General features: G+C 38.0%; 1 protein-coding gene across 1 annotated transcript; it reads left to right on the top strand.

The window, feature by feature from the left end:
• On the top strand, positions 1 to 26307 carry PCNX4 (pecanex 4). The gene is made up of 11 exons (XM_070418909.1): positions 1 to 228; positions 8326 to 9068; positions 11975 to 12154; positions 12244 to 12758; positions 13001 to 13101; positions 13227 to 13346; positions 15530 to 15890; positions 19143 to 19246; positions 20395 to 21422; positions 21800 to 21986; positions 25907 to 26307. The coding sequence occupies exons 2-11, from the start codon at positions 8380 to 8382 to the stop codon at positions 26156 to 26158; spliced, it is 3537 nt and encodes a 1178-aa protein (XP_070275010.1). The 5' UTR covers positions 1 to 228; positions 8326 to 8379; the 3' UTR covers positions 26159 to 26307.
• Positions 26308 to 26850: the final 543 nt, after the last annotated feature.

Below are 26850 nucleotides of genomic sequence, written 5' to 3'. Positions count from 1 at the left end.
GCGCTCACTTCCGCGCCGGGTGGCGCCAGCGGGAGTTGACGTTAACCATGGAAACGCGGAGCGGGCTGCGGCGCGACCGAGAGGAGCTGGCTGTCAGGTCCCCGCAGCTTATCTGTCTCCCCGTCGGGGTCGCAGACGTTCTCCCGGCGGGAGCGCCCAGTCTGTTCACCTGCAGAAATGCAGCCCTCTGGATGCCTTTGCATCGCCTCTTCCCTCGGGTGACTCGAGGTACGTTCGATCCCAACACCCTGGAGACTTCTTTGTCGCCTCAGTTTCCAAGCCAGCGCACAGCCACGTTGTTCTTGCAGTTTTAAGTTGCGACAGGTTTCTCGTTCTTCGTTATAAAGCCTACAGGTGCCACTATTGAACTTTCTTAAGACGTAAGATGAACTTAGTCGCTAGAGAGAGCAATCTGGTGTGATTTTAATTTTCTTTTGAAAGACTATATTTTAGCCTGGTGACAACAGCATAAGAGACACTTGTGAAATGGAAAATGGCCTTTTAAGTCTTGATTTGCGGATGGCCTTGTTACCCCACTAACGCTTACAAATTATTCTCCTTAGATGGTAATGGACTTTTTCTCTTCTTATCTCCAACTAAACCACTTTTGCCCCAAATTGGTCAACTTCTGGCCCCCTGACCATGAATATCTCTTTACCCACTGATCTACTGCCTCTCTCCACAACTCTCTGTCAAGGACCAGCGGTTACTTCTATGAAGTCTACTTCATCAGAAGTTATCAGGCTTTTGAATTCATTATCTGCCTTATTTCTTTCTTACTCGGCTGTATATTAGGTGTTTTGTTTTTGGTTAACTCATTCCTGCAGTTAGGGCAAAGACCATCCTGTATATTATAGGATATCCTCCCAACTTCCCTTTTAAACAGCAATATTTAATGTTTTTCTACTTTAATCAGCATATTTAAGCTATGCCATTAATGTATTACATGCCTTTCCATGCCAAGGTGTTTTACTAAATATTAGGGAGAATCAAAAGTATCTCAAGATTTAGCCCCTCACAAATAACTTAATAGAGGGAAAAAAAAGAGATGAAAAGGTAACATGTGAAGAGTGAACAGTACAAGAAATGCCTTATGTTGATACATGTTACAAGATGAGTAGTATAAACAAGCAGTGCTTTTAATATACAGAGAGAAGAGGTACAGTTTGGCCTACATACTCTGCAAAATTTTTGGAAAGGAATAGGCTGAATCTTGAAAGTTGACTAAGATTACTAATTAGGGAAGGGAGTAGAGGGTATCATAGGCAAAGGAGAGGCTTTGAGCAGAGGCACCCATGATGAAAAGCACAGAATGTATTTGCTGGGCATGGGGTTGAGAGTTCTGGAGAATGTTTGGTAAACTTAAGAAGTGTGAAAATGTAATACATAAAATACACGCACAAACACAGCATAGTGTGTGTGCATTCTGAAACTTTTTACACCTGTACAAATTGTACAGCCATTAAACATGCAAATGTATGTACTCTTGTTTTAAAATGCAAATGGGTCTTCGTGTGTTTGTTTTACTTTGCAATATCTCATGGGAATCTTTCCATGTTTTCACATTAACAATAGGTCTTCGGAATATTTCCCTGCTTGGAATATAATCACAGGGTATCCTATCAAAGTTAAACGAACATGAGTAGCAACGTGCATGCAGCTAAGTAATCTGGTTGATAAGTATCCTCAGTTTTTGGCTTCCTTTCCAGCAAGCCATCTCACCTTGTTCCCGGCTTGCCTCCATGGAGCAAGACAGGACAACTTTTCCTAATTTCCTGGGGAATTTCAGGCACATCCAGACTCTTAAAAAAGCCCAGGCCAGCCATCCAAGTTTATTTTCCTATCTGATGTCATTTTTCATAGATAATTGAAATCAGAATGTTTACCCCTGCTTACAAGAGTGTGCCTTTACTTACCCTATGGCTTCTATAGAACAATCATATCATAATACAGTACACTCAGTGTACAGAATACTAAGCCTGACATCAGTACAGGAGATGACGTTAACTCATTCAGAGAGTAGGGAGGCAATCTTCTCATTCCCTGAGATTGAACCATCAACCACATAAGTTCTGCTGTTTTGTGAGTACTTGCAGGGCTGCCATGTGAGTAAAAGCTATGACTTGTTCTGTGCAGAATGAAGACTAATGGCTTGAAGATATAAGACAACTAGGTGCCCAGTGCACGAATTCGTGCACATTGAAAGGAACTGTGGGCCCCAAGGCTGCTTTAGGCCCATCCTCCGTGCCCCTGCCCGGCCCCTTCTGCCGCGGCCCCCGGTCCCCTGTCTGCCAGCAGCCCCTCCTGCCTCCGCCGCTCCCACACGCTGACGGCGCCAGCCCCGCTTGAACCTGCTGACAGCATGGAGCAATTGGGGCTGGTGCCAGCAGTGGGTGCGAGCAGGGCCGGCGCAGTCAGCAGGTGGGAGCAACAGCTGCTGTCCTGATCGCCCCTCTGGAACAGGGGAAGGTGGAGAAGCCTTCAGGGGCGATCAGGGCCGGCAGCTGCCACTCGTACCTGATGATGGCGCCAAGCAATTGGGAACGGTGCCGGGTACCAGCAGTGGGTGCAAGCAGTGGCTCAGCACTGCCTGCAGGTGCAAGCGGGGCCGGCGCTGGTAGTGGGTGTGAGTGGCGGCTCTGGCGCTGGCAGTGGGTGCAGCGGGGCTGGCGCTGGCAGTGGGTATAAGCGGCAGCTACTGGCCCCAATCTCCCCTCAGAAGCAGGGGGAGGTAGAGAAGCCCTGAGGGGTGATCGGGGCTGGCAGCCGCTGCTTACACCCTCTGACGGCACTGAGCAATCGGTGCCAGCACCAGGCGCCGGCAGTGGGTGTGAGCAGGGCCGGTGCTGGCAGCAGGTGCAAGTGCCAGGCAGGACCGCAGCGCGCTTGAGCAAAGAATTTTCAGTAACCACCAGAGGTTCGCCCCTATGACAGCGACCGGCGCCCCACCTAAGTCTAGCCCCCCCACTCACCTGCTCCACCATCCTGCTGTGGCCAATGCCTGCCATGTTACGCGTACGCCCCCTGGTGGTCAGTGCACGTCATAGCAACCGGTTGTTCGGTTGTTCCGCCTTTCGGTCTATTTGCAGATTAGCCTTTTATTATCTACTAGAGGCCTAGTGCACGAATTCATGTACAGGTGGGGTCAAACTGGCCTGGCCCCTATTGGGGTGGATTGGGGCCGGGCCTGTTAGGAGGAGGAGACGGCGGGAGGTTGGCCGGCCAGCCCCACCCCTTGTTCAGGCCGGTTCGCTGGCTGCAATGGGCATCATAGCGACCGGTCATTACAGCGTTCTGGTTGCTGGCTTTTATATATAGAGATACTAGAGGCCTGGTGCACAAAATCGTGCATGGGTGGGGTCAGGCTGGCCCACCCCATTCAGGGTGGGGGGGCCGATTGGTACGGGCTGGCTGGGGGGAAGTGCCATGGGCAGTTGGCCGGCTGGCCCCACCCCCGATTAGGGTTGGGGGGCAATGAGTGGGAGCCGGCCGGGAGGAGTTATTAGTGTCAAAGATCTTTACAAGGTGTATACACATTTGCTGTTGGCTTTCAGATGAGTTGAAGCTTCAAAGGTGCTTTAGTGTCAGGGGTGCTTCCGTTTCTAAGTCTCTCCCTAGACAGGTAATGCGGTTTAGTTCCCTGCTGACAAACCCTCTAAAGCAGCCGTGGGCAAACTACGGCCCGTGGGCCGAATCCGGCCCGTTTGAAATGAATAAAACTAAAAAAAAAAAAAAGACCGTACCCTTTTATGTAATGATGTTTACTTTGAATTTATATTAGTTCACACAAACACTCCATCCATGCTTTTGTTCCGGCCCTCCGGTCCAGTTTAAGAACCCATTGTGGCCCTCGAGTCAAATAGTTTGCCCACCCCTGCTCTAAAGAGAGGCCGTGATGTGATGTGGCTGCCCTCTTTGGTTGTAAGCAGTAGAGAGACAATGCAGGAAGATGGTGGTTGTGCTGGGCATCTCTCCTGAACACCTGACTGCATCAGGGTGGGGGGGCCGATCGGGGGCAGGGCCAGCAGGGGAGAGGGGCCAAGGGTAATTGGCTGGCCAGCCCCACCCCTGATAGGGCTGGTTGGCCGCCGCAGTGCACGTCATAGCCACCGGTCATTCCGGTCATTCCACTGTTGGGTCTCTTGGCCTTTATATATATAGATCTATCTATAATAATAAAAGCGTAATATGCTAATTAGACCAGACAGTCAAACAACCTTCTGGACGTTCATCTAGACGAAGCTGCTGCGGTGGGGGCCGAGGCAGAGGCAGTTAGGGGCGATCAGGCAGGCAGGCGAGTGGTTACGGGCAGTCAGGCAGGCAGAGGGGTTAGGGGTGATCAGGCATGCAGGCAAGCAGTTAGGGGCGATCAGGCAGGCAGGCGAGCGGTTAGGGGTGATCAGGCAGGCAGGCAAGCGGTTAGGGCAATCAGGCAGGCAGGCAGAGTGGTTGGGGTGATCAGGCAGGCAGGCAGAGTGGTTAGGGCAATCAGGCAGGCAGGCAAGCGGTTAGGAGCCAGCGGTCCCAGATTGTCAGAGGTATGTCTGACTGCTGGTTTATGCCCAATCCCACAGGAGGATCGTACCTAAACCGTCAATCGGACATCCCCCAAGGAGTCCCGGATTGTGAGAGGGTGCAGGCCGGGCTGAGGGACTCACCACCCCATGCACAAATTTTATACAACAGGCCTCTAGTAGATATATAAAAGCCCAGCAACCGAATGGTGGAACGACCGAACAATCAGTCACTATGACGCACACTAGGGCAGCCAACTGGCCTGATCTGAGCCCCAATTGGCCCCCAACCACCTGAAGCCCCTCCCCCACAGCAGCCCCGCCCCCAATCAGCCATCATCAGGGTGGGCCAGCCAAACTTCACCCATGCACGAATTCGTGCACTGGGCCTCTACTATAGGATAAGTGTTTATAGTTTAAAGAATTTCCTAACAGTATAACAAGAGGGGTTGTAAAGCAGTAATTCTTAATAGTGACCCCAAAACCTTTTGTGATGCCCAAAGGCTCTCTCCAGGGCTGATTTTGATTGAGTAGAAGTGGCTTGCAGAAAAACTTTTAAACTGACAGGAAGAAAGGCTATTTTAAGATGGCTTTAAATACTTTTATGTGTTGTAAAAACATATAACAAATTTTATCATCTTAACCATTTTTCAGTGTATAGTTCAGTAATATCAAGATTATTACATTGTCGTGCACCATTCTTTCCCATGATTCCTTTCATCTTGTAAAACTCTATACCCATTAAAAAACACTCCCCATTCTCCTGTCCCCCCAGCCCATGATAGTCATCATTCTACTTTCAATCTATGATTTTGATTATTCTAAGTACCTCATTTAAGTAGAGTCATACAGTATTTGAAATGTGACTTATTTTACTTAGCATAAGGTCTTTAAGGTTCATCTGTGTTGTAGCATATTACAAGATTTCCTTCCTTTTTAAGACTGAGTAATATTCTCCTATAAGTATATACCACATTTTGCTTACCCATTAATCCTTTGATGGACATTGAATTGATTCCACATTTTAGTTATTGTAAATAATGCTGCTATGGACATGAGTATATAATATCTCTTTGAGACCCTGCTTTTAATTCTTTGGGGCATATATCCAGAAGTGGAATTCCTAGGTTTTATGGTAATTCGATTTTTAATTTTTGAGGAATTACCATACTGTTTTTCATAGAAGTTGTACCATTTTACATTCCCAGCAGCAGTGCACAAAGGTTCTAGTTTTTCCAGATTCTCGTCAATATTTGTCATTTTTTGTTGTTGTTTTTATAGTAGCCATACTAATGGGTGTGAAGTAATATCTCATTGTAGTTTTGATTTGCATTTCCCTAATGACTAGTGATGTTGAGCATCTTTTCATTTGGTTACTGGAATTTGTATGTCTTCTTTGGAGAAGTGCCTATTCAAGTCCTTTGCCATTTTTTGAATTGAGTTGTTTGTTCTTTTATTGTTGGGTTTTTGGAGTTCTCTATATATTCTGCATATTAATCCCTTATAAGGTAAATGCTTTGCAAATATTTTTTCTCATTCTGTGGGTTGCCTTTTGACTCAGTTGATAGTATCTTTTGATGCATATACTTCTAAAATTTTTATTCAGTCCAGTTTGTCTATTTTTTGTTGTTACTTATGCTTTCCAAGAAATCATTTCCAAATCCAGTGTTGGAAGCTTTTCTCCTGTATATTCTTCTAAGAGTTTTATTATTTTAGCTCTTACATTTAGGTCATTGATCCATGTGAGGTAGTTTTTTTTACAGAAAGGAAGGGAGAGGGATAGAGAATTAGAAACATCGATGAGAGAGAAACATCCATCAGCTGCCTCCTGAACACCCCCCACTGGGGATGTGCCTGCAACCAAGGTACATGCCCTTGACCGGAATCAAACCCAGAACCCTTGAGTCTGCAGGCCGACGCTCTATCCACTGAGCCAAACCGGTTAGGGCATGTGAGGTAGTTTTTGTATATGGTGTTTGGTAAGGGTCTGACTTCATTCTTTTGCATCTGGATATCCTGTTTCCCAGCACCATCTGTTGCAAAAGACTGTCCATTCCTCATTGGATGGTCTTGCATCTTTGTCAAATCTTTGACCATATGTAAGAGTTTATTTCTGGGCTTTCTATTCTGTTCCATTGGTATATATGTCTATCATTGTGAAGATGGCTTTAAACATAATTCTTTTCTAGTACAACATATGATCCCTGAGGTAATCCTTTGTTAGCTAGCCCTGTGTTAGGCAACTGTTTTTCTGGATAAGCTACTGAATATATCCCAGGAAAAGGAAAACTTGAAAATAAGAGAGACCACATTGTTTGATACATAGTTTTTGTGACCCTTAAATTAAAATAATCTAGAGCAGCGATTTTCAACCTTTTTCATCTCATGACACACATAAAATAATTACTAAAATTCTGCTGCACACTAAAAAATACTTTTGCCAATCTGACCAAAAAAAATGTTTAATGTTGATTGATTTATAAAAAATTATAGTAATTGCTTATCCTTTTTGCTCCAAAGTGACTTTTTAAAACATCAGGTATCTATACTTGTAAATAAGAATTTTTGGTACCAAGACTTAACCAATCAGATGCAACCTCATTATGCGATGTGACCAATAAGATGCAGCTCTAATATATGACCTATATGTTTATGGTTCAAGAGAGGGAATTCACACCAGACAGCTATTGTGTTAGCTGTTGTCATTTTTTTTTTATTTGATAGTCTAAGGGAGAAGGGAGTTAGTGCCCCTGACTTCATAGTTTTAAAAATTCTTGCAGGACACCAGTGGAAAATCACTGATCTAGACTAAAGCATGTATATGTCTTGTTATTATTTCAAATGCTTTCCTAGAGCAAGTAGATTTTTGAAAACTGACAACAGAAAGAGAGACTAAAATTTTAATCCTGTGATAATATAGCTAATAATACACATTATTCTGATACCTGAAGTCTTTTGAGTTGAATGATGAAATCATTGTTCTTCCTACTACATGTTGAACAGCCAGTGGCTTTTTATCAGAATGCTACTATTTTAGCAGGATTTAACTTTTTAAATTATCGGAAAATCCTAAATTTACTATAATTGTTAAGTGGTATGACTAACAGTATTTCTGTTTTCCATTTCTATTTCTATTTTAATTCAAGGTAATTATAGAGAATATCCTTATTTTAGGGCAGAAGTTGGTAAACTGTGACCCACAGGCCACATCTGGCCCACAACCAGTTTGGGTAAATAATGTAAAGTTTTATTGGAACACAATCAATCATATCCATTTCCGTATGTAAAGTCTGTGGCTGCTTTTCTGCAACAACAGCAGGGTTGAGTCATTATAACAAAGACCATATGGTCCACAAAACCTAAAATGTTCATTCTTTGACCCTTTACAGAAAAAATTTGCTGGCCCTTGTAATAGATGGAAAAGTTAATCAAACAACAAAAGCTCTCAGGGAAATGATCAGTTAAACCAGATTTGAGTTGAAAGTACTTACTTCTTTAACTTTCCTTTGGTCTCAGAAATCTCAAATTGTGAGTTAATGTAAGATTTAATTCCAGATATTATGTTCTAGATAAATTAATAATAATGCGGTGGTCTTTTTTTTTTTCAAATGAAAAACAACTTAGCCATTATTTATTTAGTACCAAGTATGTGTCAGGCAATGGGGATGGGGTAGAGAAATGAGGTTGTAAATCCTGCCCTTGAAGGAATTGAGGAGAGAAAATAGAAATGTGGGATTTCCCCTACATGTTTTAAGTATGACATTTCCAAAAAGTGACTTTTTTCTTTCTTTCTTTCTTTTTTTTTTTAGAGACTGCTGTGTTACAGAAAGTGATGTGACTTTCAGGGTACTCCTGAGTGAGAAGGATGAGTCCTGATGTGCCTCTGCTGAATGATTACAAAAAGGACTTCCTTCTGAAGCGCTTTCCACAGACTGTTCTTGGAGGCCCTCGGCTCAGATTAGGCTATTGTGCACCTCCTTACGTATATATTAATCAAATTGTCCTTTTTCTGATGCCATGGGTTTTGGGTGGGATAGGAACACTTTTGTACCAATTAGGCATCCTAGAAGACTATTACACAGCAGCACTCTCAGGTGGACTAATGCTTTTCACCGCATTTGTCATCCAGTTCACAAGTTTATATGCCAGAAACAAATCATCAACGGTAGAAAGAATGCTAAGCACAGATACCTTAGCAGAGGAAGATGAGCATGAATTTACAAGTTGTACTGGTGCTGAGACTATCAAATTTCTAATTCCTGGGAAGAAATATACAGCCAATATGGTTCTTCATTCTGTTCTTGCTGGGTTATTGTGTGGTCTTGGAACGTGGTATCTGCTCCCAAATAGGATAACCTTGCTGTATGGCAGTGCAGGAGGCACTGTTCTGCTGTTTTTCTTTGGATGGATAACATTATGTACAGGAGAATATTCATTAATTGTAAACACAGCCGTAGAGACTGCAACTTTTCAAACCCAGGATACTTATGAAATCATTCCTCTTATGAGACCTCTTTATATTTTTTTCTTTGTTTCTATAGATCTTGCATACAGGTAATAAGCTATCAAATATTTTATAACTCGCTTTATTTTAAAGCAGACATAATAGGAGCACTCTCCATAGTATTAAAAAATGTATCTTTGAAGTGGAAGTCATCAAGATAAACCATTGGGTGATAGCTTTGATGATTAATCTCTAGGAAAAATTTCTGTTAAACATACATACTAAAACAGTAAGTAAATCTGATTGAAGAGTAAAAAGAAAATCCTTTATAAGATAAATCAACAAAATTTCAGTCCTGTGTTTCACTTTAAAGAAGGAGCTATGAATCCATATGATAGCTGGCTAAAACCTGGGAAAAGAGAGAGAACTTTACTGTGAGGAGAAAATGAAGACTTTAAAATTTATATACATAAATATTATGTACAGATTGAATTTCTGATGTATAGATAACATCGAATTTTGTTATAGTAACTATATTGAAGAAAAATATTTTTAAAAATCAGTTGGATACAGAAGAAAAATCAAAAGAATGTTTAACAAAATTGTTTACAAAATTGTTTGATAACCACTTTTTGCTTGCCTTTTCTAAACCCATTTTGCTTGCCTTTTTCTAAATCTTACTTTTCTTTCTTTGTTGCTATAGATTATAGCTTTCTCTTTTAGTGTCCAGGTAGAAATGAATAGTCATGTTATGGACTGAATGTTTGTGTTCCCTCCAAATCCACATGTTCAAAGCCCTAACACCCCATGTGATAGTATTTGGAGATGAGGGTTTTGGGGAGGTAATTATCAGAAACATTAGAATTTAAACATTTTTATATAAAAGAATTAACCTATTTGGGCTGAGTCATATACACAAGAATATAATCACAGTGTTTAGTTACCTCAATTACATATGCTTCTATTTATTTATGATCTTGCATATAAATACTTTTCTGTGCCATTGCTTATATTTATTTTCAAAACAAAAATATTTGGGGAGTAAATGTAATTTGGATAAACTATTCTTGAGTATACATTATTTTACATGTTATCTTATCCTTGACTATGTTAGCAAGAGAAGTGTTATCTTTTTTTAAAGATGTAATTTAAAAATACATATATTTTTCCATCACCTTTTATCCCCCATCCCCTCTTCCACCTACATCCCTTTCCCCTCTCCCCCACAATCACCATACTGTTATCTGTGAGTACATGAGTTCTTTCTCTCTTTTTTTCTTTTTTGCTCAATCTCTCCATGCCCCCTGCCTAACCCTACCCCTCACCCCAGAGAGCTGTCAGCTTGCTCTCTATGAATCTAAGGAGAAGTGTTATCTTAACAACAACAACAACAACAACAACAAAAAACCACAGCAACAAAAACCCTCTATATACCTGCATGTTTTCCTTGACCTTCCTGTGGCTTATTGTGTATGGTTCGATTTTCTTTTTTGTTATTTCAGTGTTATCTTCTCAGGATGAGATTAATTTTATTTTAAACTATACTACACAAAGCATTGTCCTCTAATTTAGCATCACATTGTTAACCTTGTGTTCATTAATTCTCTGCTTATAAAAATGTGAAGGACATACATTATGATGCAGAGTGCATTAGCTAGCATAGTCCTGCTATGTGTGTGACCAAACACATTATGCTGTTATTATATCTGTAGTTTTTATATATTTGCTTCTGGACTGTTAACCTACATTTAAGTGTTGACTATTACAGAAGTTGCCTTTTTTCTTGATTTCTAGTAGCTCAGGTATAAAGTACAATTATAAGTTTTGAGATTCATCTCTTTTGAGTTATCTCTGGAACTCCATAAGTACTATGCCATTGTTGCTTTCCAGACAAGGTGATTGTTTAGCCTCATTTCAAAAAATTAGTAACATAGATAATTTTATTCTTGTGTGCTTTAAAGTTTGTATTACATTATTTGAATTCATTTAATGATGTTGTATTTAACTGGTCAGTGCTGTATCAAGAACCAGTTTCTCCACTTAGGAGAAAAGCCATCTCTGATTTATGAGATTGTATAGTACCAGTTTGTGTTCTCAAATTCATACCACTGTATATACAAAATAGAAACAAGTTAAGTTTCCAGGCTAACCCACAGAGACACATTCATAACCTAATGTTGCTGGCTTCTGCTATTAACTATACTAACTTCAAATTCTGGGGCCTGGGAGCAAGATAGTACGAGAGAGTTGAAGAAAGAGAACAGCTTCTTCTCTGCCAGCTACTGATGTGTGAACAGCAGGAAGGCTTTGGCTTTCCCAGAGTTACTTACAATTTTAAACTCAAAAATTTTATACTCTAAAAAATCATTGGTAGAATGTAGCCAATGTAGTTTAGACATTTAAGGGAGAAATGTTTTTGCCCTGGGCTCAGTGCAGTTTTACAGATTCCTAAATTCAATGTTATTCAGTAAACTAGAGGCCCAGTGCATGAATTCGGGGGTCAGGGCCGATTGGGGCAATTGGGGCTGGCTGGCTGAGGGGAGGGACTGTGGGAGGTTGGCTGGCTACTGGAGGTTGGCTGTGGGAGTGCACTGATTACCACAGGGCAGCTCCTGCTTTGAGGGTTTGCCCCCCTGGTGATCAGTGCGCGTCATAGCAACTGACCGGTCATTTGGTCGTTCGGTCACTTAGGCTTTTATATATATAGATTACTTATATATAGATTACTTTTAATTACATTTTCTTTCCACATTTGAATCCACATATTTTCTAAGTGCTAATTTGTACACTGCTGAGGAGAGAGGGTAGTTCCTGATATAAGGGAAGGACAATGATCACAACTTATATGTGTTGATATTTTGTAAATTGGGACTAGGACCTTTCTGTAAGTGTTCTTTGGTTGGGGAGGGTGGTATATATGGTGTGGGAGGGGAGGAGTGTATGTTTTGTTTTTCCTGAAAAGATTCTCTGCTATATATAATTTTTGTATGATTTAAATATTTTCTTTTCCCTATAGGTTTATGGTAAATATACCAGCTCTAGAACAAATGAATCAGATTTTACACATCTTGTTTATATTTTTACCCTTTCTGTGGGCACTAGGGATTCTGCCCCCACCCGATGCGCTTTTCTTATGGTCAATGGAACAGGTTTTAGCGTTTGGCCTTGGCGGCTCATCTATGTCAACCCATCTACGGTAATTATTTTAAATACTAAAGTTATATGTAACTTATTCTTAAAGGACATTATTTCTTTTCAAACAAATCCTTTTTTTTTTCTCTGCAGATTATTAATAATGTTCATCATTTCTGCTGGAACAGCTGTAACATCGTATTTCATTCCCAGCACTGTTGGAGTGGTTCTTTTCATGACTGGACTTGGGTTCTTACTGAGTCTTAACCTAAGTGAGATGGGTTTTGTCTTCAAACACAGTGTAATTGGACACAGAGTTGGAATCAAATCTAAGACTTTACCCCTTGGTTCAGAAAAACAGTTTTCTTGGAAGGAATGCCTCTTCTACGTCATTATATTAGTCTTGGCTCTCTTAGAAAGTATTTTGCTGCATCACTTTGCTTGTTGTTCACAGATTTCCAAAACCAGCTCCCAGGCTATTGTTGGCTATGTTTTGATTATATTACTTATAGTACTATGGATACTTAGAGAAATTCAAAGTGTCTATATCTTTGGAATTTTCCGAAACCCTTTCTATCCAAAGGATGTGCAGACTGTGACATTATTCTTAAAAAAGCAAGCAAGGCTCATGAAGATTGGTGTTGTCAGACGGATTTTGCTAAATCTAGGTAGGAAGGTAAAAATTTACTAACTTTGTGTTATATCTACAAAGTGTACAGAAATATGGAATTTTTGTAATATATACTTCATATAAGTGTTTATTTTATGTTTTGGTTCATTTGTTTGGTGTGGTCTTTTTTTTTTAGTTAACAGCTTAAATGGGCATTTATAAAGCCTCATATTGGCCAAAATAAAATATGGTAGAAGGGGTTACATTGCCTTAATTAAATTTGTCTTTTGTTTGTCTTAGTGTCACCTTTTGCTATGATAGCATTTCTTTCATTGGACAGTTCCTTACAAGGGCTCCACTCTCTGCCTGTCTCCATTGGATTCACAAGAGCTTTTAGAATGGTAATCCTAGTATGCACATAATAATACTTTCCTATTTCTAAATTTAATCGTGATTTTGTTTACTCTAATAGTTTACATAAGTTATCAAATTCTCCCTAATCAAGTGGATTTTTTGTGTACTGCAGGTATGGCAGAATACAGAAAATGCTTTACTGGAGATAGTCATTGTATCCACAGTGCACTTGTTGACCAGTATAGACACATGGTGGAACAGAAGCCTGAATACAGGAATCAGACTCTTACTGGTGAGTGTATTTTTTAACAGCTTTATTGAGATGTATTTCATATACCATTAAGTCATTCACTTAAAATATGCAGTTCAGCCCAGCCAGCATGGCTCAATGGTTGAGCATCAACCTATGAACCAGGAGATGATGGTTCGATTCTCGGTCAGGGCACATGCCTAGGTTGTGGGCTCAGTCCCCAGTGTGAGGTGTGCAGGAGGCAGCCAATCAATGATTCTCTCTCATCATTGATGTTTCTATATCTCTCTCCCTCTCCTTTCCTCTCTGAAATCAATAAAAATATATTTTTAAAAATATGCAGTTTAGTGGTATCCCATATAATAAAAGACTACCAGCAATATGCAAATTGTCCCTTCAACCAGAAGTTCAACTGGGAGTTCAACCAGGAGTTTCACCAGGGGGCGGGGCTGGCCAACCAAATGCCTGCAGCCCCTCCCCTCAGCTGGCCTGGCCCGATTGGCCCCGATCAGGGCAGGCCAGCAGGACCCCACTCGTGCATGAATTCATGCACCGGGCCTCTAGTATATTCAGAATTTTTCATCTGTCACCACAATCTAATTTTAGAACATTTTCAACATCCAGAAAGAAACCTCATACACATTGTATTTATCATTCGTAGTCTCCTTCACACCCACCTCCTGATCCAGCCCCAGCAACCATTAATCTACTTTCTGTTTCTATGTATTTGCCTATTCTGGACATTTTATATTAATGGAAATATACAATATATAGTCTTTTGCTCTTGCTTCTTTCACATATGTTTTCAAGGTTCATCTTTATTGTAGCATGTATCAGTATTCTTTTTTGTTGCTTAGTAGTATTCTGTTTTACTTTTAACTATGAATAATGCTACTATGCACTTTTGTGTACACGTTTTTTATATGGACATATGGCCAAATATTTTTCCAAAGTGGCTGCACCATTTAACATTCCCACCAAACAGTGCATGAGGATTCTAATTTCTCTACATCCTCGCAAATACTTGTTAATATCTGACCTTTTCAGTATAGTCATTATAGTGTGAACTGCTATCTTGTGATTCTGATTTGTATCTCTCTGAATGCTAATGATGCATCTTTTCATATGTTTATTGGCCACTTATGCATGTTTTTTGGAGAAATGTCTATTCCAATACTTTGCCCACTTTTATTTGGATTATTTATCTTTTTATTGTTGAGTTGTAAGAGTTCTTTATATATTCTGGATACAAGTTCCTTGACAGATATATGATAAAAGTTTTCTCACATTATGTAGATTGTCTTTCACTTTCTTGATGTCCTTTGAAGCAAAAAAAGTTTTTAATTTTGGTGAAGTTCAGTTTATCAGTTTTTTCTTTTATCACTTGTATTTTTTGTTTTATATCTAATAAACACTGCCCATTCCAAGATCAGAAAGATTTACTATATTTTTTTCTAAGAGTTTTACAGTTTTAGCTCATACATTTGGGTCTGTGATCTCTTTGAGTTAATTTTTATATAATGTGAGGTAGGATTTCAAATCTATTCTTTTGTATATGGATGTACAATTGTCTAGCACAATTTATTGGAAAAACTGTTCTTTCTTCAATGATGTTTCTTCTTCCCATCCGTGAACATGAGATATATTAACATTTATTTAGGTCGTCTTTAGTTTATTTCAACAGTATTTTATAATTTTCAATATAGTACAAGTATGCTTTTGTTAAATTTATTTCTAAGTATTGTATTCTTTTTTTTTTTAATATATTTTATTGATTTTTTACAGAGAGGAAGGGAGAGAGATAGAGAGTTAGAAACATCGATGAGAGAGAAACATCGGTCAGCTGCCTCCTGCACATCTCCCACTGGGGATGTGCCCGCAACCCAGGTACATGCCCTTGACCGGAATCAAACCCGGGACCTTTCAGTCCGCAGGCCGACGCTCTATCCACTGAGCCAAACTGGTTTCGGCAGTATTGTATTCTTTATGATGATATTATAGATGGAATTGTTTCCTTCATTTTTGGCTTATTTACTGCTTCAATGTAGAATACAATTGATTTTTTAATACTAATCTTATATCCTGAAACCTCCCTAAATTCTTATTCTAATAGATTTTAGATTTCATGAAATGAGAAAGAATAAGAAGTAAAAATCATTTTTAATAAGAAATAAGAAATATAAAAGATTATTTAAGAATAAAAAGTTATTTTTATGCTTCTACAGGTTGGTATCATGCGTGACCGTCTGATTCAATTCATCTCTAAATTGCAGTTTGCTGTGGCTGTACTTTTAGCATCATGGACAGAGAAAAATCGTAGACAATCAACCACCACTTTATGTATACTCAACATTGTTTTCTGTCCATTCTTGTTGGTTTTCATAGTTTTTTCCACACTACTCTCTTCTCCCTTACTCCCCCTCTTCACCCTTCCTTTGTTCCTGGTGGGGTTTCCCCGACCTGTTCAGACTTGGCCAGGAGTGGTGGGCACTGCAGCCACTGTATGTGCAGATACAGTGTACTACTACCAAATGATCCCAAGTTTGACCGCTGCACTGCAGTCTGCAATGGTAGCTGGAAGTTTAGGTAAGTAAATGGCTAGTGCTTAAATACTCACTAATGTATTTAAAGTACAAAAACATGAACACACAGAAAAACAGTCTTTTGAGCCAGGTACTTACACAAATTATAATACTTTGATGTACAGGCAGAAAGACTAATATGAAGTAGATGTATATCTCCTGCTTCTTGTTGTTATCTCCTGCTCCTTATTTTGAGGTAAAGTTATAAAATGAAAATAGTAAGGGAAAATTTTAGTAAGATGATCTGACAATTTTTTAAAAAACTCTTTTATATGTTTTTATTGATTTTTAGAGAGAGGGGCAGGGAGAGGGATAGAGAGAAACATCCATGAGAAAGGAACATCATCGATCAGCTGCCTCCTGCACACCCCTTCTGGGGATCAAGCCTGCAACCCAGGAATGTGCCCTGACTGGGAGTCAAACCACAGTCTCTTGGTTCCTGGGTTAACGCTCAACCACTGAGACACACCAGCCAGGCTAAACAACTTTTTCTTGAATAAAGTCAGGTTGTAGCCTCATCATTGAAACATGAAAACACTTTATCTCCCAAAATTTTTATGTATTTATGAGTTCATAGCAAGAAGATGCAGTAGCTTTAAACCCATAAAGAGTGAAAACTACCTTTATTTCACATAGTATCATATTGAAGAGCTTAAGGGAGTTTGCTCATATATTATTAGTTCTTATATAGCAACTTAAGCAGTCTGACAAAGTTACAGGGTAAGATAACAAAGGTTTTGGTCAATGATTGGTTGCCTCCCAAAATGAAGTGCTATGTAAATTAGCAGTATTTTTAATGAGAATGAATTAATTTTATGATAATTATAATTTTAAGTTACTTTTATAATTTTATTGTAGAACTATGTAATGCCTCTAAAGGTTGGTTTTAGATAAGGTATAAGCTGATGACAACAGTGTATAACCTCCTATCATAGGCCCCTGAAACTTGTTTTAGAAATGAACGATGACTTCCTAGAAAACTGATGCCAGGCAGACTAGCAATTAAAATTACAATATGAATGTAATGTTTACTTGGGTTGAGCTTTTCTTTATGCTGATGTTAGATAATTTAGAAAAAACTTTACCTTTGTAGTACAGATTTTTTGTGAATAATCATTTTCCTTTTATAGGAAATATTCTATACTTTTAATACTTTTATCCAGTCCCAATTAATTTTTATTATGCAATGTTATGCCACTTTTAAGTGGCAGTGCTGTGCCACTTTTAAAAATACCTGTAAGATTAAACTCACATCTGAAATGATAAATACCTTAATAATAAAGTAGAAATTGTACTTTATTATCAAAGCAGTCACACTCAGCCAAGAAGTGTGTTGTAAAGTATTTCCTGGGGGGAAATGAGGTAACATTTCACACACATCTGATTGGCAAAAATATAAAAAGTCTGACATTACCAAGTATTGGCAACGGGTATGGGGAACAGGAACTCTCAAATCCTGCTGGAAGGAAATGTGTGAATTTGTAAGCTACCTTGAAGAATAAACTTATAGTCTGTAGTAAAAATGTACATTCCCACCACCTAGTGATTCCAATTTGAGTCAGTGATCCAGTGATTCCAATTCTAGAGAAACTTGCACGTTTTTTTGGTTTAAGACCATTCCTACATTTGATTATTTGCTAGGAGGGCTCACGGGATTCAGCACATAGTCATAGTAAGAGGCCAGCCAAAGAACTTGTATGCATATAAGCATAACCAATGGACACAGACAATACGGGGGTGAAGGCCTGGGCTGGGAACGAGGGCGGACTGGGAGAGGACAATGGGGGAGAAAGACATATGTAATACTTGCAACAATAAAGAATTTTTTAAAAAAAGAAAAAGATATTTTATGGCTAAAGCATATATAGCGTAATCAGCCAAGGGAAAAGTCACTTTGGATAAGAGACTAGATCAGGGGTGGGCAAACTTTTTGACTCGAGGGCCACAATGGGTTCTTAAACTGGACCGGAGGGCCGGAACAAAAGCATGGATGGAGTGTTTGTGTGAACTAATATAAATTCAAAGGAAACATCATTACATAAAAGGGTACGGTCTTTTTTTTTTTTTAGTTTTATTCATTTCAAACGGGCCGGACCCCGCCCGCGGGCCATAGTTTGCCCACGGCTGGACTAGATGCAAACTTGCAGGTGTCCTCCCAGTGTAGTCACACAGAATGTACTTAATTCCCCAGCAATGCGTTGTGACAACATGGGTGATATGTTGACTATCCGGGAAACTTACTTGAGATTCAATGTGTAGGGTTTTTGCTGGAGCTGGTCATGAGGCACCCTCCCTGCCTAATGCATACCAAAATTCCAGACTCCCAGAAGGAAAGCCAGTGTTTGGTATAAACTGTATTGTTTGCACTGAAATACAAGTTCCCAAATGCCAGTCAAGGCAAATTTGTAAGCAGGCCTTTCAAGCATATCAGTTAGTTCTGTTTGTTAACTTTCCTGCACAACACCTTGTATAAGCAGACTTGCACAAAGATAATTTCTGCAGCATTATTAAAATTGGAAGCATCCAAAATGTTTATTAAGTGGGAAGTGAATATTCAAATTCAGCGCTATTTATATAATGATTTCTCAGTGCAGTTACAATGAATGATTGAGCTGTTTGCAGTAAATATAGGCAAATCTCAGACATAATGTTGTGAGAAAAACTAAGTTTTAAAAGTATTTGTACAGTGTAGTACGTAGCGTTTTATGTAAATTTTAGTACCATAAAACTTTTTTTAATTTATTGGTTTTGTAGAGAGAAGGTAAGGGAGAGAGAGAAACATCGATTTGTTGTTTTACTAATCTATGTATTCATTGGTTGATTCTTGTATGTGCCCTGATTGGGGATTAAACCATAAACTTTGGTGTATCTAACCAACTGAGCTACCTGGCCATGGCCCCACAAAACATTTTTATGCATGTCTATAAAATGTCCACAATGTTGTAAATCATTAATGTAAAGATGGCTTTTATATACAGTATTTAATACTTTTCTTGATATATTTAACATGTAGTTAGGATTTTATATAGCAAGTTCTAATATATTGTTTTCTGGAAACTATATCCTTGACTTTTTATGTATTATCAACTGTTGAGAGCTCAATTTAATGCAATGAATAGTTATTTCTATTTTTGATGTAAAGAGAGGGTCAAAGGAGTTGTGAATTAGTTGAAAGTGTGTTATCAATTTTAAAGATTCGTGTGGAAAAATAAAACAAGTTTGAGCAATGACTTTTCTTTTTTCAAATTTGTTTTAGGTCTCCTCCTACCTGGTTCTCACTACTTGGGCCGCTTTCAGGATCGTTTAATGTGGATAATGATTCTAGAATGTGGCTATACTTACTGCTGTATTAACATTAAGGTCAGTGTGCATTTGAAACCTCTGTAGTACTATATTTATTTTGCATGTGTAAAATTTTACCTGTTATGTACGCATCAAACACTTAATAGTTCAGTTTGAAAGAGTATCTTTTAGTTACCTCTGAAAACACATAGGGATTTTTAAAGTATATTTCAATATGTACATATTGATAGGCAAACTAGTGCTAATTGTGTAATAGAGCATAGTAACAAAACATACCTTCCCCCTTTTCGTCCAGCCCTCCTGTTCTTTTTATCCCTGTCTAATTGAGCCTCTCAAAAGTATGACTTTTTAATATTTTTTTCACACCTACATCATATAAGCATTCTCAATTTAATAAAAACTTTTTGACCCCAATGCTTCTACCTGCTACACCCTGGGTGTTTTTTTTCCTTCCTTTTAGAGCAAAATGCCTTTTTTGAGTTGCTTATAAAACCTAATAATGTGATTCCTTTTATTGACCTTTTGTGCTCCCTGACACACTGGTGGCAGTCTTTTTTTTCTTCCTTTTTTAATATTTTTGGATACAAGCTTGGTTAGTTTTGCCAAAAGAGAGCTGCTTTATGAAGTTTACATTATAGTGGAAGGAGACAGACAATAACCAAATCCATAAATCTGTATTATTATTATGATGATGTTATTATAGTAAAAAAATGGAATATGAGAATGGTTAAATAAATTATGGCATATCCACACAATAGAATAATGCTCTCATAAAGTAGGAGGGAAGGATACAAAACTATTGTGCATATTGTATAATTCAAATTTTATTTTTTTCCCTCCAAAAATTATTTTAAAGGTTTGAATAAGTGTTATTCAACCTTGACTACAGATAGTCTTTTAAAATTACAGTCATATTGAATAAAATTATTTTGGTAATTTCTAGTGGAATTTCTAGAATTTCTTTTGAAATCATGGAATTACTTTTTATTTCTGTATCCAACATCAGATATGTTAAGGACCATTAAGTTGGAGTTAAGGTATATCTCTTGAGGTTAAGAAAATTTTTACATTTTTTAATATTTTTATTTTGAAAAACCAATCCAATTCCTTTTCCTTCTCTTTCAAAGAAAAATAATCCTACCTAATTGCTTTTCTCTATGTAATAGGCGATCATAAACTTGAGTACTTTTTAATTTCTTCTTTAGGGGTTAGAATTGCAAGAGACATCATGTCATACTGCTGAAGCTCGAAGAGTTGATGAAGTTTTTGAAGGTGCCTTTGTACAAGAAGAATGTGCAAAAATATGTTCAATTAATAGACACTTTGGAAATGTCTTAACACCCTGTACTGTGTTGCCTGTGAAAATCTATTCTGATGCCAGGAATGTCCTCTCTGGCATAATAGATTCTCGTGATAACTTAAGAGAATTTAAAGGTGACCTTGTTAAAGTACTTGTGTGGATACTTGTTCAGTACTGTTCCAGAAGGTCCAGCATGCAGGAAAATGTCCAAAAAACTGAAAATAAAGGGAAAGCATCCCTAATAATCCTGCCTGGTTTGAATACTTCACCACAAACCAAATCCCCAGAGGACACAGTTAGTTTAAATTCAGAAATTTTAGATGACTGGTCTGATGATGTTTTGGGTGATGAGCCAACTACCAAAAAAGAAAATGAAGAAAGAGATCAATTAAAAGTTTTGCAAAGTATAAATTTGCCTCTTCCAGGATCAGTAGAATCACAAGTGGTTGGTGATCATTCTATAAGCAAATTTACTGAAAATAGTCTTTACAAAGCAGTCATATTGGGATACCCTGCTATTGACAAAGGAGCACAAGAAGATACAGCATATATTCCTCTCATGGAGTTCAGTTGTTCTCATTCTCACCTGTTAAGCGTACCTGAGGAGTGGAGGTCTAACTGTGTGCCGAGTTCCAAAATGAGGGAGATGAGCTTATTGTTTCCAGAAGACTGGTACCAATTTGTCTTAAGGCAGTTGGAGTGTTTCCCTTCAGAAGGAAATGTACTGGAAGAAATTGCGAAGGACAGAGTTTTAAAAGACTTTTATGTTCATGCAGTAATGACTTGTTATTTTAGTTTATTTTGTGGAGACAATATGGATCCTAGTCCTGGTCATATATTGAGAGTTTTCAATGGTGTTTTGCCTTGGTCTCTTGCCCTTGATTGGATGACTGAAAAGCCAGAACTGTTCCAGCTAACACTGAAAGCTTTCAGGTAATTCATTTTGATTACATACAAATTGTAACATTGGCAAGAATATGTTGAGTTTTTTTAATAACCTAGAAGAAGATACATCTTCATTTCTAATTTTAAAAAATAATCACTTTCCTAAGAATGAAAAAATTGTTTACTATGTATTGTGATTTTATCAGGAATACACTTCAATGTATACTTCCTTATGTTTTCTTTGTGTGGGGAACTTGTTTTTCATTTGGATTTTTTCACTTTAACTTCATCATTTCTCTCTTTTGATCTGAAATACCAACTATATCATTTCAGTTTAATATCTTAAAAATATTGATTGAACAAAATCTATTTCATTTATAAAGTTGGTAAAAATTTCTAAAATTCTTTGTTTCTCCATTTTTTAGGTATACTCTGAAACTAATGATTGATAAAGCAAGTTTAGGTCCAATAGAAGACTTTAAAGAGCTAACTAACTACCTTGAAGAATATGAAAGCAACTGGTACATTGGTTTGGTATCTGATGAAAAGTGGAAGGAAGCAGTTTTACAAGAAAAACCATACTTGTTTTCTCTGGGGTATGATCCTAATATGGTAAGGTTAAAACTTAGTTTTTAAATTTTTTGTATATTACCTTAAAGAACTGAAATCAATTATAAAGGATTTGAACTAAGTGATAGAGAGATGACATTCTATGTATTAATAACAGCTTTAATGCATCTATAATCGTGACTTTATGGTCAACATAGTCCAATTGTAAAATGACTGATTATTTACTTTTAAAAACTTAATAGGAGCCAATTAAAAATGTTGTGTATTCATGGTGTAATAACTGACTCATAGAATAGTCAAGTAAATGTCATTGCTATAGCATACTTGACTAAAAGGATTGTATTTCTATGCTAAATTCAAGTATAGAAATTATCACTTTGGGTTTGACTCCTAGAAGAAAAATTAATTTATGAGTGGCAAAGTATTTCTTTTGCTGACAGTTATACTTTATTTGAAGAATAACTGACTTGTGAAAATTACGAAAGACTCCAAATAGTGAATAATTTTTTAAAGATTTAGTACTTTTCTCATAGCATTTAAAATGTCATTGAGTGTGAACAAGTATGAAAGATTCAATGTTATGAGCTTATTATGGGTTCCATGTTGGCATTAGAACCTAAGAAGCTCTGCAGATGTGCTCCCCAATGAAAATGATGAAAGTCATTTTTAAAAACAAGCACTTAAAGTCTTGGAAATGGTCCTAAAAGTATACAGCAAATGAAGAAACATTTATTCAAAAAAAAATCAACTAAAATGCAGTAGGTACAGTGAGAGTCTGTGGTATTTGAGCCAAGGCTCATTTTCTCCCAGCTCAGTAAGACAGAAACATTCATTCAGTGTTTGGCTAGGAACAGAGCTCCTCTTCCTCAGCTACCAGTTGGAGAACTAACGTTTTCTGAAAGAGGCAGGACTTCCAACATTTCTCATCTTATTCTCAGCTACCTGTTTGAGGCTGGGTTCTAAGCATATGTAGTCAAGATGTGAGACCTCCTTTCTGGATAACCTACCTCATTGGATGGAGACTTTAGCCTGGACATGGTGCTACTGAGAATACTAGGGCCCTGATCACCCTTGTGTACCCATAGGGTGGAGGTTCCACACTGGGAGAGGCAAGAAAAGAAGACCTAAAATTACTGCTGCCCCTCTATCAAGTACTTATCTCCTGCAGAAGAGGTGTTACTCAGAGCACATCATTGTCTCACCTTCAGATTCAGAGCTCTGGCTCAGAGATTTTTTCCAGTGAGAGAAGCAAATGATTAACAAAACAATAACAACAACAAAAGGAACCAGCATTATTTGCAAAACAGTGTAGTCACGTTGAAGCCTAAGATTCTCTCAAAAACTATGGAGACTGTAGTGAAAAATAATTAAGAGATAGTTGGTAAGTTCATTAAAAACATAAGCTAAACTGTAGGCTGGGTCGATTAACAGGGAGAACCTGGAAAGAAACAGCAGAGAAGAGACCTCCTGGGATCAGAACAAATTTCAAACATTCATCTCCAAAGTTATTTTTTCAAAGGAGCCCAAATTTAATCGGATCAGTCTCTGAAGCAACATATGCCCCAAGTTATTGTTGAAAATGTAGAGCAGTCAGTGGTGTTTAACAGCTGGGTGTGAGCACTTAACACAGAGAGCCCTGCCAAAACCACTGCTATCCCATGGGAACTGGGCATTCACAAGGCTGCACTACCCAAGGAGCAACATCAAAGATTTCACAGTAGGCGTGGAGGTAGGGATTAACTTCACTAAAGTTATCCAAAACCTCACTAAACTAATAAGCAAATAATAATAGCAAGCCATGCAGTAGGGGGAGGAGAGCATTAGTACTCAGAATTGCTACAGTGTTATCTGAAATGTCCAGTTTTCAACAAAAATTATGAGGCATGAAAAGAAACAGGAAAGTCTGATCCATATACCAGGTTAAAAAAAAAAAAAAGACAACAGAAATTGCCTATGAGATCAACCAGATATCAGATTAACAAAGATTTCAAAGTAGACATAAATATGTTCAAAGGACTAAAGAAAACCATGTGTTAAAAAAGTCAACAAAGTACGCAACAAAATGGGTATAGAAGGAACATACCTCAGTGTAGTTAAGGCTTTATATCACAAGCCCATAGCTAATACCATACTCAATAGTGAAAAGCTGATCTAAGATTAGTAACAAGACAAAGATCCCTATTCTTGCCACTTACTCAACATGGTATTGGACGTCTTAGATAGAGCAATTAAGTAAGAAAAAGAAAAGTCATTAAAATCAGAAAAGAAGTAAAACTGGTACTAACTGTAGATGATATGATATTATAAGCAAAAAACCCTAAGGACTCCACCAAAGTAATTCATTAAAGTTGCAGTATACAAAATCTACACTAATAAAAGACAAAGATGCTAATTAACCATACCTTCGCTATGCCCACCAGCCAGTCAGAGCGACTATATGCAAATTAACCCAACCAAGATGGTGGTCAATTTGCATATACCAGCTAGGAGCGGAGACTGAAGACAACGTAGAAGGAACCCAAGTGCTGCAGAAGGGAGCAAAGTAGAGGCGGCGGAGGCAGGAGGCGGGAGGCGGGAGGGAGCCGAGGCGGCAGAGGCGGGAGCCAAGCCCTATTGCAGGAATCTTCCTGCAACGGGCCTCTAGTTAATATATAAAAATTGCTTCATTTCTATACACTAGTGAACTGTCATAAAGAGAAATTAAGAAAACATCTCATTTACAGTTGCATCACAAAGAATAAAATACTTAAGAATAAATTTAATCAAGGAGTTGAAAGACTTGTACACTGAAAACTCTTAAGACATTGATGAAATAATTTGAAGAAGACACAAATAAATGGAAAGATAGTCCATGCTCATGGGTTTGTCATCAGGGAAATGCAAATAACCACAGTGAACATCACTTCATACATACTAGGATGATTAAAATGAAAAAAATCAGATAAGTGTTGTCAAGGATGTGGAAAAATTGGAACTCTAATACAGTGCTGGTGGAAATGTAAAATGGGGCAACCACTTTGAGAAACCTGACAGCTTTCAAATGATTAAACATAGAATTACCATCTGACCTAGTTTTTCACTGTTAGGTGTATCCCCAAGAGAAATGAAAACATAGATACAAATAAAAACTTGTACAAGAATGTTGGCAGCAGTGTTACTCATAATTGCCAAAGGTGGAAATAACCCAGCTGTTCATCACTTATGAATACACAAATTGTGGTATACCCACGCAATGGAATATTATTTGATCATAAAAAAGGAATGAAATACTGTTATATGCTCAACATGAATGAATCTTGAAAACATGTTAAGTTAAAGACTTCAGTCACAAAGACTACATATTATATGACTCCATTCATTTGAAATTTCCAGAATAGGCAAATTTATGGAGTTAGAAAGTACTGTAATGGTTCTTAGGACTGGGGGAATGAAGGGATGGGAGGGTAATAGCTAGAGTATATGGTTTCTTTTTGAGGTCGTGAAAATGGTCTAAAATTGACTGATGATAGTTTTATATATCTGAATATACTAAATAAACGGTTGAATTGTACACTTTATATAAGTAAATTGTATGGAGTGTGAATTATATCTTAGTGGAGCTTTTTTTTTTAAAAAAAAAAGAGCCTATTGTGTGATTTCCACTGATTAGTATTTATGACTTATGCATTGGTGAGGCCAGATCTGATGAAGGAATAGAGAAGGAAATAGAAGTAGTGAGATTTTGCTGTTCTGTTCATGGAGTGAAATGGCTGTCAGGGAATCTTTTCTCGCACACTTATCCATAGAATTACCTAATAGAGGTGACTCAATTCTGAAGACAAGCAACTCATGTGTACATTTTAATACACCACTTTCTATGTTTGCCTCGAACGATGGAATTTTTTTCTAGGTTTATAAGTAAAATATAAAGGCCTAAATATAATCTTTTTTTTTTCTCCCCCCACCCGATTTGTACTTTAAAGGGAGTTTACACTGGGAGAGTACTTACCCTTCAAGAATTATTGATCCAAGTTGGGAAGTTAAATGCTGAAGCTGTTAGAGGTCAGTGGGCCAATCTTTCTTGGGAATTGCTTTATGCCACAAATGATGACGAGGAACGTTATAGTATACAAGCTCATCCACTATTTTTAAGAAACCTTACAGTACAAGCAGCTGACCCTCCCCTGGGATATCCAATTTATTCTTCAGAACCTCTCCATATACATTTGTATTAGAGCTTATTTTGACTTGTATTGTCATCAAATGGGATGTCTTTATTTTTTCATTCTAGAAGAGTAACTGGGTGATTTTGCAAACTTCACTGACCTTCCCTCTCTCTTCCCAAAAGTCAGATGCCTGGGAAAAGCTAAGCTCTATAAGTTGATTCTCTTAGCTATCTTAAGGCGGAGGGGGGGGGGGGGGGGGGCGGGGGGAGGACTTTGTCTAACATAAAAGTTAGAACTATTGGCCAATATTTGTGCCCTATGGATTGTGGTAGGCTTTGTTAAATATGAAGCATTTGTATATAATTAGAAAATGACTTTTTAATGCTTTCTTAAATGTGTGATAGGTGACGTGACTTACAAAAGTCAACAACTATGTAATTTTTACATACTTAAAAAGATATTCCTATCAGTGTTTTTAAGTAATGATAACGGTGCTATTAAAAGTTACATAATGTATATATATTTATTTATTTGAAATGCAATTAAATTTTATAGTATTTTCAAACTTTGTGCTGTTTTAATATTTAACATGGTCTGAGTGACTAAATGTCTTCATATAATTATTTTCTTTTCATATACTTCAGAAACCTTAAAAATTTTTAATAAAATCTCTTCCAATAAAATATTTTTCTTCCAAGTATCCTTTTTATGCATGTGAAAGGAAAGGAACTTATCCCACTTATCATTTAATGCTCACAGGA

Source organism: Myotis yumanensis, unplaced genomic scaffold (genome assembly GCF_028538775.1).
Source record: "Myotis yumanensis isolate MYYU_CA2020_CCGP unplaced genomic scaffold, mMyoYum1.0.hap1 SCAF_1, whole genome shotgun sequence".
NCBI lineage: Eukaryota > Metazoa > Chordata > Mammalia > Chiroptera > Vespertilionidae > Myotis > Myotis yumanensis.
The sequence above is the reverse complement of the archived record's forward strand: the minus strand, read 5'-3'. Positions and strand labels throughout refer to the sequence as shown.

Coding starts and splice junctions, on each gene's coding strand:
- PCNX4 (XM_070418909.1), top strand. CDS start 8,380: ATGAGTCCTGATGTGCCTCTGCTGAATGATTACAAAAAGGACTTCCTT. Junction 13,347..15,529: donor CAGGAATCAGACTCTTACTG/GTGAGTGTATTT, acceptor ATGCTTCTACAG/GTTGGTATCATGCGTGACCG. Junction 15,891..19,142: donor AATGGTAGCTGGAAGTTTAG/GTAAGTAAATGG, acceptor AATTTGTTTTAG/GTCTCCTCCTACCTGGTTCT.